General features: G+C 44.5%; 1 protein-coding gene across 16 annotated transcripts in view; it reads right to left on the reverse strand.

Moving 5' to 3' along the window:
* Nucleotides 1-1,441: 1,441 nt before the first annotated feature.
* The window catches only part of Srpk2 (SRSF protein kinase 2), a 176,846-nt gene continuing 164,123 nt past the window's right edge, over nt 1,442-14,164 (reverse strand). For 10 of the 16 annotated variants that reach the window (XM_029477090.1, XM_029477091.1, XM_029477098.1 and 7 more), the window contains 4 exons: nt 12,347-12,416; nt 11,670-11,762; nt 11,207-11,299; nt 1,442-3,035 (listed from right to left, as the gene is read on the reverse strand). In XM_029477090.1, coding sequence (XP_029332950.1) covers nt 2,851-3,035; nt 11,207-11,299; nt 11,670-11,762; nt 12,347-12,416 — 441 coding nt within the window. In that variant the 3' untranslated portion in view covers nt 1,442-2,850. The remainder of the gene's footprint in view (nt 3,036-11,206; nt 11,300-11,669; nt 11,763-12,346; nt 12,417-14,164) is intronic. The other 6 variants (XM_021161969.2, XM_029477096.1, XM_029477088.1 and 3 more) reach the window with 1 other exon arrangement.

Raw genomic sequence — 14,164 nt, forward strand, 5'->3', positions numbered from 1 at the left:
GACCCAAGTTTCTCAAGACCACCGGTCTCCTTGCCCATGTTCCCCTCTGGATGCTTACCAAAGAAACCGGAGTCTGAAAACTGACAGGTTCACATTGTGTCCCTCCATGACAATTTCACACAGACCAAAAAGAAATGGCAATATTCATCCTTAAAATAGCCAGCTATCTAAGTAATTCATAATGAAAGCTCTTCTGCAAACTGAAAGACTTCAACTAAATAGAATCTTTAATGGACACACTCTACAAACTTCTAATTCAGAGAGAGAGAGATTTGGGGGGGAGGGGGTGGCATCCCTAGGTAGGCAGATCTCCAAGTCCTTGCCTCACAAAATAAGAAAAATAATCCAAACGTGTTTTCTATTCCAATGAAAGTTTTTTTTACTCATGCCTGTTAAGTTATGCATGGTGCAGGGAATATGGAAAAACACGCAGATCTCGTCTAAAAAGTAGACTTCTTTTACACTCCTACTACTTTTTCTCTGGATGGCTCCGCCATTTTTTAGAGTAGCTCTTTCTGGATCTGCTCAAGTCACATGTGAGACCACTGCTTGTAATCTTCCATGAAGATTTCATAGGGGCTATAATGTTCCAAATAACCAATGGTTCGCTTTAAGCTTTTATTCTTTTCCTTCTTCCTAGGTTTTCCTTCACTATATAACCTTGGGTGGCCTGGAGCTTATGCAGCCCAGGCTGGCCTCAGAGATCTTCCTGCCTCTGCCTCCCAAGTGCTGATATTAAAGGAGTGCACCACCACACCCAACCTTTACATTTATTCTTTATCATCATGCTACCAAGAATCGGATATAACCATATGGTACCCAATCACAAAAGTGTATGCTAGAACTCCTTGGTATATCATAAACTTGCTAGGGTATTAATAGAAGAACCACCTTAAGATTAATATTCTAGCTTCCTTTTCCAACTAGACATTTCTAACCTCATTAGACAAATTTCATTCAAATGGTAAAAGTTCTTTCAGAGGTAGGGAAAACATAAACACACTCTGTGGTTCTTATAGGAATGTTTCTATAGAAATCATGACTTAGCAGCCACCATTTGTCATAGGCTCTATAAGGAAACGTACAGCCTCATTGGAAAACCCCAGCATGCATAGTTTGTGAATGAGTGGCATCGTCTATCTCACTACAGTGTATGATATAAAATGTTAAACCCTAAGAAGGATATGTGTCTCGTTCACACAGGGAAAGATTGGAGGGGACGGGGGAGGGAACCATTGCACTTATATGAAACACTGATTAAAAAAAGGGAACACCCACATTGTAGATAATGAAGCTATAACTAAAGCCTCGCTCATAAATCCATTCTGCCTTAATGTATGTTCTGTGACAATCTGCAACTCCTTTAGCTTTGTTGACACTACTAAGAGCAAAGGTATGTTGATTCTGTCTCTTCAAATACAGGGCAATAAGCAAGGCAATGTCTGGAAAAACACCCCAAAACACTTTAATTTTTAAGACAAGTGCAAGCACCCCAAACAAAGGATTATTGTTACAACACTTGTTAGCTTTTCACAATCTAATTATTGCAAAGGCATATGAATAAATGTTAATGGACAAAGTCAAGAAAAACGAGGCACCTTAATGAATAAAAATTTTTTAAAAAAAGACATTCAACCCACTGACTTCTAAAAGAGGCTAAATACACCTCCTATGTTACATTCTAAAATAGTATTGCCTACTAATGGTTTGTATCCTGGATTCTACAGTTAATTTTAAGGAAATGCATAAACTAAAACTGTATGCGGTCTGCAAAGGGGAAATGACCTTCTCATTCATGGGAGGTAAGGAAAAGGCAAGGGAAGCTGCTACAGCAAGGGAAGCTGCCTACGGACGGCATGGACATGGTCGCTGTTACCTTTAAGCTGTGAGGAGTGTTCGGTCCACTGCATTGCAAACTGTATAAGCCACACCTTGTGTTTTAAACAAACACGATCATGCTTTTCCAAAAATATTTTTTTCATTCCACACACTGAACATATTTCTCTTGTCCAATTTAATCTACGTATTTAACTTACAGTGCTGGTGAGAGGTGACGCTACAGGGGATTGGGCCATCACATTTTAAGTGGAAATGACTGATACTTTAAACATAGCTTAAAAATATGCAAAATACAAATGGAACTGCTAGATTATAGTGTCAAATTTTTAAAGTTTTTCTCTCTTTAAAGTGCCACAGAGGGCATGGCACGTCATCCAGAACCACTTGGGTTGTTATGGAATGAAAAGTTTGTGCAACTTCTTGAAGCAGTGGAAATCTGCAACATGCAATGTAGGCCAAAAAGCGCTCAGGACTGGGTAGCTTTTCTGAATGTGAATCCTCATCCCCTATTTATGCAAAGTAATAGTTACATACACTATTATAATACAGGAATGATTTCCCTTTGCCAGAAGATAAAATTGTACATTTCCTTGCTCTTTCTTGGTTCCAACTGATAATTTCTTAAGATTGTAAATTATATAATACTCAGCTAAAATATGTCTTCATAAATAGTTACAGAACCTGCCAAAACACAAAGGGGAAAGTATTTTTCGTTCAAAAAAAAAATGACATTTGAATGTCACACAACACAAGAAACAATGCTTAGAGACATGTTATTGTTTCCAGAAGAAAATGGCCAGTAAACTACTTAGCTGAAGACAAAGACCAGCCTTCCCCAGGACCGTGGTGCACAGGAAGCAAAGTGTCAAACAACAGTACCTCAAAAGCACAACAAAGGTCTGAGGGTGGAGCCAGCTCACTGGTAATCCTCTTAAAGAATGAGAGCCACTGTGTAGGTCCAATGTACTGGGAGAAATTTGCTAGCTCAGAATGCTATATTTGTAGAATCTGCTAAGAATTCAACCAAGGATGTCGAAGGCATTCGCCAGCTGAGGCTCGTTTTTCTGGAACCATCTCTAACATTGGGATCAGGAAATCGGTAAATTGTGCAGCATCTTCATGGGGCCAGCCATACTTTTCCACAAGTACATCAAAGAGGCTCCAGGGCTTCAGCTTGGTGATGTGCCGCAGTTCTCCTGGAGAAGAGAGAAGCACAGCATCAGAGACACTCCACAAGTGCACATCTCAGGATGACCTGAGCCAGACAGGCTTGCTCTCACTGCAGCAGACGATTTACCTCTCAAAACCTATGACTACAACAAAGAACACTAGCTTTTCTCCCTAACCAAGTCTCACTGAAGAGCTAAGGATCGAGTCGAAGCACTCTAGGTGGATGTAAATGGATTAAGTGAACAAATAAATCAGCTCTGCTTCCTGAGATGCAAAAGCCCTGAGAATGTCTGCTTCCCACTCGAGAGCCACTCACACTCCAGCTTTGGTGGTGGTGCCGCCATCTGTAAACTGGCTTAGGCTACCTGGATAATGCAGACTATCTGAAGTTGTGCTACTGTGTTTTCACATGGGAAGACAAGGAAGTCTGTGCTCCTACCTCAATGCAAATCTAACTTTTTCTGATGGTGCACATGGCCTTTTGAACTGTGCTGTGCACTGGCTCCACAGGGCTAACAGGCACACGGCTAGTACACGTACAGAGCATAGGAACTCTACTTTGTCTAAATTTAAAAAAATAGCCTCAAGCAGCTACTAGCAACCCAAAACAATTTTTATCTCTACTCATTTATTGTAAAATATGACCTCAAGGACAGTTTCTTATAAAACCTTAAGTTAAAATGTTCTAATGTGGGGGGAAAAAGAGGTGGGGGGGAGGGGCAGTGGTGGCACACGCTTTTAATCCCAGCACTTGGGAGGCAGAAGCAGGCGGATGGATTTCTGAGTTCAAGGCCAGCCTGGTCTACAGAGCGAGTTCCAAAATAGCCAGGGCTACACAACACAGAGAAATTCTGTCTCAAAACAACAACAACAAAAAATGTTCTAATGTGTCAACTGTATATAAAAGTATAGCTACCCAAGGTTAGGAAGCTCTGACATAGTAGAAAAAATAACAGTAGGTAGTCTTCTTTTAAATATCTTTTTTAAAAAAGGAAAGTTATTTTCAAGTCAAATAGCTAGGTGAGGGTAACTTTCATTTCTGTGTTGGAAAATGTTCACAGACTATCTACAGCTGCCCAAAAGTGACCGTCTTGGGCAACCCTCAGTGGACCTCTGTGAATCTCCCACCTGTCCAGCTCCTTACCATACCTGCAGTGGCACACTGCCCCTTGAGTGGAGTCCGGCAATCAAGCCCTGGCAACTACACAAGTACTGGATGACCTGCATCAGAGGCAGGACTATGTCAGTCACCTCTGCTGCATCAGAGGCAGGACTATGTCAGTCACCTATGCAAACCAATTTAGAAACCCCACCCCCAATATTACTTACAAATGTAAAAAGGAAACAAAAACAAACAAACAAAGGAATCACAGCATTCCCCTCTGTGCCCTGCAGTCCTTTCCTTTCTATATACTCTGAAGTGGCCGTTCCTGTCTGTCCAGAGAATCACCTCCACGCTATACACAGGGTTCCATAAAGAAACTTGGAATGGTTCCTGGTTGAAGGAGGTGGGGTAACAAGTGAGAAGACAGTTAAGCACTGCCTTGACACTGAGATCAGATCTCTAGGTCTAATGAAGAAACAGACCAGCAATTTCAACAGTTTGTAAAACTCAGGTCCAAAGGCTGTTGGTATGGGTAAACAGGGCTTGCCACTCAACAATGTGAACCTGACAATCTAAGTCTGGTCATGTAGAGATGAAAGAAAAAAACTGACTCCACAAAGCTGTTCCCTGACCTCCACACATGCATTGTGCAACATGAAACTCCACCAAACACACCATACATAAAGAGCAAAATAATAACAATTTAAAACACATTTGAGCAATCACTGGAGATCTATCCCTCAAACCCCAAAAGTCCAGCTATGGAGATAGTCAAAGGATATGAACTATTGCTTCCTCCCAGTGCCCAATGAGGTCAATATTTAGGTGGAAGCTAAAAAGTCAAGCACTTACAAGAATCATATGGGACAATGGTATGTAGTAAAAGTCTCAAAGCTATGTTTTACACATAGTCAAAGATTGACTTAAAAATACTTAGGAACATAGAACGCAGGTCCATCAAAACCCAGCTCTGCAGGCAGCAAATGTCTCCCGGGTACCTTTCCAGTAGATTAACCACGCTACAGAGACGGACTGCTGACCTCAGCCTTAACAGACTGCCATTCACACATGACATTGAGGTAAGCTATCTGGTAAAACAGGAACTTCCTTGACATTTAATTATTCTGTCTTGGCATAGACAAGCTTGCAAATGAATACAACGGCTGGCAAGCACTGTGTACTAGAGCAGGAGGGTGCACTGGGCGAGCCTAACAGCTTTTCTGGCTAAGGTGCTTCAATGAACACCAAACTAAGTACATTTGACCCTTTATTTACATAGAAACTGGTTCCAGGACTGAACCTTCACCAACAATCCAAAGATATTCAATATTCAAAATAAACTAGCACAGAATTTGCATATAGCTGTGCACAATGCACATACCTCACACCCACATCCCCATACTGTTTTCCCTGTTCTTTCCTTTAAAAAAAAGAAAAAAGACATAGTTCTCACTATGTAGCCTAGACTAGCCCGGAATTCACAATGTACTTGCTTCCAAGTAGACTATAGACTGGGACTAGAGGTCTCCACCTACACACAGGACACAAAGCGAGCACCACAGACAGTTATGTTCTATTGTTTGGGGACTGGGACAAAGAAAACAGTACACGTTTTTATAAATGCATCTGTGGTCTGATGCCAACTAAAATCTTAGATGTGGAGCAAGAGAAACTAAAAGATTCACCATGTCATCTTTTGTGGAAAGTACACAGTGGGATGGGCCCGAGGAACTGCACATCCCAAGTCTAGAAACTGAAACCCTGGGGACAAGCAATATAGAAAAAGACATTACACAATGGACCTCCTATGATGAGTGACACTCAAAACGAGCTGTGCTGAAATCACCTCCTGCCCATGGGTATTTACATGTCCTTGAAATAGAAAGGACTTTCATGTCCAATCTTCAAGATAGTTCATCGTGTCAATGTAAAGATTCCAAAATCTGAGGAAATCAGAAAGTTGGAAACCTGCCATTTCAAGAATTTTGGACAAGGGATATTCTACTTGTTATAATGAAAATTACTTCAAATTTGTAATAACTCAGTACCAAACTGCTTAAAACTTAAAACCAGACCCAGAAAACTTCAGCAGTTAAGAGCACTCCTTAAGCCGGGCGTGGTGGCGCACGCCTTTAATCCCAGCATTTGGGAGGCAGAGGCAGGCGCATTTCTGAGTTCGAGGCCAGCCTGGTCTACAGAGTGAGTTCCAGGACAGCCAGGGCTACACAGAGAAACCCTGTCTCAAAAAAACAAAAACAAACAAACAAACAAAGCACTCCATGCTCTTACAGGAACCTGGCTCGGTCCCCAATATGCACCTGGTGGTTAACAATCATCTGCAACTCCAATTTCAGGAGATCCGATTCCCTTTTTTGATGTCTGCAGGCATCAGGCACATATACAATGCACTCACAGAGAATAAATCCTAAAGCCAGCTACGGCCTGGGCACAGCCTATGGAGACCACTGCTTTCTGCAGCAGCACTCTGGTCTCTGCCTGCGCACTGCTCTGGTACTGCCTGCCTCAGCCAGAGTGCACAAGTAGGCATGCTCAAATTGCTCCAGGCTCTTTTCTTTGTTTCCTCTTTCATTGTTTCAGAGTCAACCTACACACAGAGCTTCAAGGGAGGACCAGGCCCACCCTTCCAAGAGATTCCAAAGACAGTCTACTCCAAGAGGGTCCTCCTGTTTATGTTACCAAAGCCCTGTCATACCCAGTCTGTGCAGTTGGAAAACTGAAGTGATGTGAAAATCTTGAGTCTTTTAAAATGTGAAACCCAAACATTGAGCAGAACAGGGCCAGCACCAAGCCTGACAGCTCCAGTGATCAGATCCTATACCAACAGGGCTGCACAGGAGGTTAGATTTAAAACAACCTCCAATATTTGAATTCAAAATATGGAATACAGAGTAGATTAGGGTCACACTGTAATTTTGAGGTCAGCCATCTGAGATGTGTACAAGACCCTGTGATGATGTCAGGAAGGAGCTACAGTATTTCTTTAAAACTCACTTCCTATAAGACCACACTCCGTGTGGCAAGGCTTCCTTGCTCTCTTACCTCACCTCAGAGGATTAGGGTGCTGGCCCTCACATCAGGAATCTATACTGTCTCCTGGAAACTTCTTTACTACACTCTGACATTTTCAATTGAATTTCATTAAATGTTTAAAGTTTTTTATTAATATGTGTCTTATGTGTATGAGCAGTTTGCTTGGATACATAATTGTGCACCACACGCGTGCCTGGAGCCCCTGGAGACCAGATGAGAGTGTTGAATTCCCTGGAACGTCAATTACAGTTGTGAGCCCCCATGTGGGTGCTAGGAATAAAACACAGGTCCTCCATAAGAGCACCAAGTGCTCTCAACCCTTCCAGCGTCTTTAAATAAAGAAATCTGTACATGTCTGTTTTGTTTGTGTAGAAACATGTGTACCATGCACACACAAGTCAGAAAACTGTGGGCGTCTCCTTCTACCTGGTTCCTAGGGGTTAAACTCAGGTCATGGACCCTGCGGCACATTCTCCCTGCTGACCAATTGAAGGCCTGGATTAATTAATTAGTTAATTAATGAAGTCTTAGGAGCTAAGCTGTGTAGCTGGTCTTTGCTGCTTTGTGGGTTCTTCTCTTCTCTACCCTTCACTGGCCCCTCTTACCCCCAGTTACTAGATATAAGAGAGAGAACAACAGAGGGGAGAGGAGAAAGGGAAAGGGGGTGGTGCAGGGGGCTGGGGGATACAGTTTGATTGATTCTTGAATCTAATTTCTTTCCTTTTGTTTCTTCTTTGAGCACAAACAGCAGGGTAGCCATCTCCTCTGAATGACCAACCGTTACCTCTCGGGGGCCCTAGCATTTATATAGCCTCTGAAAATTTCTCACAATTCCAAATGTCACACAATCGAAGAAGCTCTCTGGAGCTGGAAAAAGCATGCCTCTTCTGACAAATCCTAGCCAGCTGTTGTGGAGAGCCCAAAGCAGCTCCCAGCCCTGCCCCTTGGATGAAATGAAAGCACAGATTTACAACATTTCTGCTTTTAAAGAAACCAAAATTCTAAAACTGTCACTACAAAGTCAGACTTACATCTGTGCACACAGCCAGCTATATCCTAGTGAACTTGATGTCCCATGTGGGAAAAAGTTTAGGTAACCTATCCCTCTCAGGCATCAATTTTTGATCCAATAAATTCAGTAAAAGATGGCAACATATGGTGCAATGCACCCAGCCCAGGAAGGGCCACTGATTAACCTGCCAAGCTGTGTAGAGTTGTCACTCAGTTCACAGGGAATCAATCAGACCAGGAACAAACCCCACATCTTAACACTCGGGTTTCCTTTTGTCTTCATTTTGAGATAGATCTGACACTGTAGCTCACATTGGCCTTCAACTCCAAGTGAGTCTCCAACTTCACTCCTATTTGCCACACACTATGATTTCTTAATGGGTTTTTGTGGATAATGTTCACACCCAAGAAACAACCAGCAAATTAACATTTATTGGATAACAGCAGTAACTACACTGCTTGCTCCAAAATCGAGTTTAGATTTTAACTTCTGGTCAAGGGGTGACACAAACTAGCACTGGCTATGCCTTTCAGAAGGAGCCCCATTCTCCTCCTCAGACCAGCAGTGCAGGTAGAAACCTCCTCACTGCAAATGACAAAGAATAGAAAAGGACTCCTAGCAGATGATTTTCTGCCTGTTGCAAGCATGAGGAAAAGCAGAAGAGCAGCTTTCTACTGTGCTTCTATCTTCCTCAGGTGGGGCATGTTACAAACCCGGAATGGAGAAGACCGGTGCACTGGGCATGGCGCATGCTGTCACTCCCTGCACTCAGGAGACAGGAAGGCCAGTCTGGTCCACACTGCCCACTGTTTAAATACAAAAACAAAGAGCCATATCTATCTTCTCATTCATGATAAGTCTTCCCTCATCCTACTTACTGTAGATTCTGTCAAATTTCACATCTCCTCTGACTATCACAGGCATTAAATGCAAACAACTACCAGAAAGGGGACTACACACCCAACCTCAGAGTTCACTTTCAGGATCTCTGGCCTCTATGTCCAAAAGAAGGGCAAGTATTCTAGTTACTACAGAAACAGCAAACCAAAATGATCTCAATCTCCCACTAAGAAGAATGTGCAGTACACAGCACAGTGGTACAGCATCAGGGAAACTGTTCCTGGCCTCCACACTCTTCCTAGTGCTGTTAAAAAGAACCCAAGCTCTTAAGTCCTAAAGCAAGAGTGCTAAAGATGCTTATAGACACATACCACAAATGTCCAAGGAGAAGAACCCCCATGTGGCCACAGTCAAAGCACTGCAGGACAACCACATCTCCCCAAAACCATCGGAGCACCTCATTTGCCAACTGTCTTTCAAGGTAGATTCTTCCAACTGGGGAAGAAGAGTGTCAATGCTGCTGTTGGTTCTGGGATGGCATTTAACAGAAATCAACATAATGGCTTACAACTCCTTGCCAGCTGAAAACCATAGGGAGCCTAAGAGCACAGCTGGACATGGTGACTTGTGCCTTGTGACTCAGGCACTTAGAAGGCTGAGGCTAGAGGATCAGGAGATCAAGACCCTGCCTCAAAAAGAAAGAATGGGCTGGAGAGATGACTCAGCAGCAGTTAAGAGCACTGGCTGCTCTTCCAAAAGATCCAGGTTCAGTTTTTAGTACCCATATGGTAGCTCAAGACCATCTGTAACTTCAATCCCAAGGTATACAATGCCCTCGCCTATAGGTACCACATATACACATGGACAGAGCACAGGCAAAACACTTATACACATAAAATACTGAAGGGGGAGAGGGAGGGGGATCGCAGGGAGATGGCTTAGCAAATAAAAAGGCTTGCCACAAAGCCTAATGACATGAATTTGGTCCCCCAGGAACCACATGGTATGAAGTAGACAACCTTTGGTGTCCGCATATGTCATCTATGACCTCCCCAGTAAGTAATAAATGTATTTAAAAAGATGAAGAGAGGAAGAAAGGAAGGGGAGGTAAAAAGGAAATAACCTGGACTGGACTCTACACCTACTCAAGGTATGCATGCACGCTTGTGTGTGTGTGTGTGTGTGTGTGTGTGTGTGTGTGTGTGTGTGTGTATGTGTGTGTGTGTGTTTGGTGTCCACAGCGCCAGGATCACAAGCATATGCACCGATATGGCTGCCTTGTCTCTGTAAGCACTGGGACTGAGCTCAGCCCTTCAAGGGCATACAGCAACCACTTTACCAACTCTCCCAGCTCCTCAAGCAAACTTTAACAGAGGATGTAAATAAACTGAATCTAAGCTGGTAAACACAGGCTCCCAAGCCAAGAGCGCCAGCGTTTTGCTGTCCTCGGCAGGATCCCCCAGGCCATGGTAACCTGTGATGGCCAGTGTAGCTGAGGACGACCTTAGTTCCCCGCCCTCCCGCTCCCAGCCTTCTCTGAGGATCCACTTCTTAGGGTGAGGAGAGAGACACACTGCTTGAAGGTATGTTTAAGAACTGGGACTACCTGCAAACTACACAATGACATTAAAACCAGTCACCCATGGGACTGTCTACATAACCCAAAGTACATGTCCCCTGACTTCACAGGCCCACACAATGCCAAAGAGCTGAGACACACCCAAGAAAATGCCCATGGCCATCACGATACCCATGTGCAGGCTGTCTCACTAAACTCTAGGAACAGGAAGAGAAGTCTAGTGTGATCTAGGCTGGCCTTGGACTCTTGATTCCCCAGGCTCGGGCTCCGAGTACTGGGATTACAGGGGTGAGTTATCACACCCAGCTGAATCTGGTTCTCTCTCCAAACCCACTTGAAGTCCTTTCTAAACGTCTGTGAATACACACACTGGTGCTTGGAGCGGAGTTACGAGGTAGCTGTTTGAGAAAGGATTGCTGGAAGCCTACTCGTTTATAAAGGTTTCACTCTATAGATACCAGATGGTTTCAGATTATTCTGTGAGTACCTTCTCCAGCAGAATTCCCCAGTTGAAAAGTCTTGATCTTTTCCATGGCTCAAATATGAATGCACAATTTCTCCTTTTGGGAGAAGATCGTGCTGAAAATGCGTGCTGCAGAAGTACCGTTACCTTTTCTGGTGAAAAACTCCTTGGAATATTTCCCCAACATAGCGTATTTTCGAGGGACTTTCCCCAGCAGTTCAATGATCAATGCTATGTGATCTGCATTGGGAAACATTGCCAGCAAAACAGAAACACACGACAGTTTAATCAGTACCCTGCATGCAGACATGGTTACTGCCCGCACAGACAGAAACGGAGCACGACTGGAATGGCCTTTGTCCAGCTGATTCAGAACTCAGAGCTGAGGGCACCCAGCTGTCCCTGGGCACCAAGAAGGGCCCAGTGTACAGAGTGACAACATCACAGCCCAGACTCAGTCTTCGGTCGGTCAGCATTTATCCAGCACAGCCATTCTGCTCGGCTGGTTTGGAATTTAGAAGAACTGCTTTAGTCGTGTTAACACTGCTGCTTCTGCAGCTATTCCATTTCTGTCTGCATCGTGGCACATTTCAAAGAGAAGAGGTACTACCTCTGCGATTGAAGAATTCCCGAGAATATTTTCCAGACAGAGCAAAGTGCCTTGGGATACTGCCTAGCAGCTCTATGATGTGGGCTATGTGGTCTATGAGGAGAGAGCAAAAGGGACATGGGAATGGGGAGGGCACAGGGAAGGAGGGAGGGAGAAGAGGGAAAGGGAAATTAGTAAAACTCAGAAATCAATTCAAATCAACAATGTCTGCAGCCCATCCATGCAGAGCTCTGTGGGACTGGCGGGCCTCAGGCACCAACTGTGGCTGACACCAGCGCACCCCAGGCCACCCCAGCTATGCAAGCAAGGAAGCATGGAGATGGTCAGCTTTACAGAAGGAATCCAAGCCTGAATTCCCTGGTTTTCAACTGAGCTCCCAATCAGGACAGCAAAATGGGCAGCAGAGCTGTGGACAAAGTAACCACAGAGGTCCTGGGGCCTCAGGAGTCAGTCCTTACCCACCAGCTGCATCCCTCCAAGCAGGAGGCCAGCAAAACTGTCTCAGGTGGGTACTGCCCAGTCACTGGCACTGAGGGCTCTTCAAACTCAAAGGAAATCTGAATTTGGTGTTTGAAAACCAAAGCATGGCTCTTTCAGTAAACAATACAAATAGAACTCTCTAGAAGTTCTGGAGGAGCAGCTCCACATGAAGGGACTCAGCAGGAAGCAGCACTCACCTTCATCTCTGGAATAGTCTTCCCCAGAATGCGGTTCGAACAAATAGTCTCCTGTGGCGAGCTCAAAGGCCTAGGACACAACAGATGGCATGCTGAGCACCTCAGAGATGGCTCAAGAGGAAGCCTAGATCTGCAAAGGACTACAAGGCAGACCAAAGTGCATCCCAGGGCGCTTCAATCCCTAGTTTTCTTTTCTTCCAGAAAAGTCCACAGAAGCTGCAGGGGTATTTTCTAATGGGAGAGGGGAACTATGGCTCTCTTTGCACTGCAGAAAGTAGAGCCAAGCTCCCAGGCAGCGGCTCTGGTGGCCGCACACTGCAGCATCTACCCAGAGTGCAATAGGGTAGGGTTAGGGTTAGGACTCAGGCACCCGAGGCCCTTAGAGCAAGTGCTGTGGTCCCTTCCCCATACACCGAGGATCAAGGTCCTGCATGTCGCCACATAGTCCGTCATCATTTCATTCATCTCTGACTCGAGCAGAGGAACACCTAGGAACAAGAGGCCTTTCACTTCCACCACATACAGAAAAGCACACCACAGGCCCTCCTTAGACAGCGGGGAGCACTATGCACGTGCGCTGCCACCCATGCCCATTCCACCTGGTACTTCAGTGTCGAGAGAAGCCCACTCAGTTTCACTCCTGAAACTTCCTTTGCTCAGCACCCCATTTTGGAGTCGCTCTCGTGCTGATGACCAGTTTGTCTAGTTTCCCCTGAACTTAATACTGCTGTCTGTGGTAAGCTCTTCCTGCTTGTTGTTACTTGTGAATAGGCAGCCATGCCAACCCTATCCTTCCTGTGGGATGGTTTCCCACTCCTGCTGAAAAGGCATCACTGAGTGCCGCCCTAGCATTAGTCTTCTCTTTCCTCCTCTTAACAGCCAGGCCAGAGTGTGAGAACACGCCTTGAGATGCATTTACTGGGAAGCAGCTGCCTTTAACTAACAGGGCAGCCATATCCTTTATTTTTAAAGATATGATGGGTGCTTACATGTGGAGGAGAAAAACAACACAGCAAAACTGTGATCAGCTGCCTATGTGATGAGTATAAAATCAGGGCCCCTGTCCTGAAGCAGACTTGGGTCTGACAGAGCACAGCATCTTAGCAGAAGACAGCCTGACCTCCCAGCACTGTAGCTGCAACAAGGCACCCCAGGTTGGGACTCTCTACTAGCTACCCAAGTAACAGTTAATGCCCAATTAACACGTAATCGTAGAAGCTGGACCAATCTCTGATAATGGAAAGACAAATTTGGCTCAAATTCCAAGTAGATGAGAATGTTTTGTGTCTGTAAAACAATTCAATAATCTGCAAGCCAAGAGGCATATCTGGACTCCCTGACAGGATGAAAGAGAAGTTGGGAGCACAGAGGCTCGGTTCCAAGGATAGCCTGGCTGTGTGCTCGCCCCTCTTTAGTCTTGTGTTCATCCTTCTCATTACAGTGAAATCATCAGATATGTGCTCTTTCAAAGATAATTATTTTGAACAGCACTTGGGTTTCCAATGTAGTGTTTAAAGAAGGCTATCAATGAAATTATTTGTAAAAAAAGAACGAAGGGGGCTGGAGAGATGGCTCAGCAGTTAAAAGCACTCACTGAGTGCTGAGAGGTCCTGAGTTCAATTCCCAGCAACCACATGGTGGCTCACAACCATCTGTAATGGTATCTGATGCCCTCTTTTGGTGTGCCTGAAGACAGAGACAGTGTACTGACATAAAATAATTAAATCTGGAAAGGAAAGGAAAGGAAAGGAAAGGAAAGGAAAGGAAAGGAAAGGAAAGGAAAGGAAAGGAAAGGAAAGGAAAGGAAAGGAAAGGAAA

The sequence above is a fragment of the Mus caroli genome, chromosome 5 (genome assembly GCF_900094665.2).
Source record: "Mus caroli chromosome 5, CAROLI_EIJ_v1.1, whole genome shotgun sequence".
Classification (NCBI taxonomy): Eukaryota; Metazoa; Chordata; class Mammalia; order Rodentia; family Muridae; genus Mus; species Mus caroli.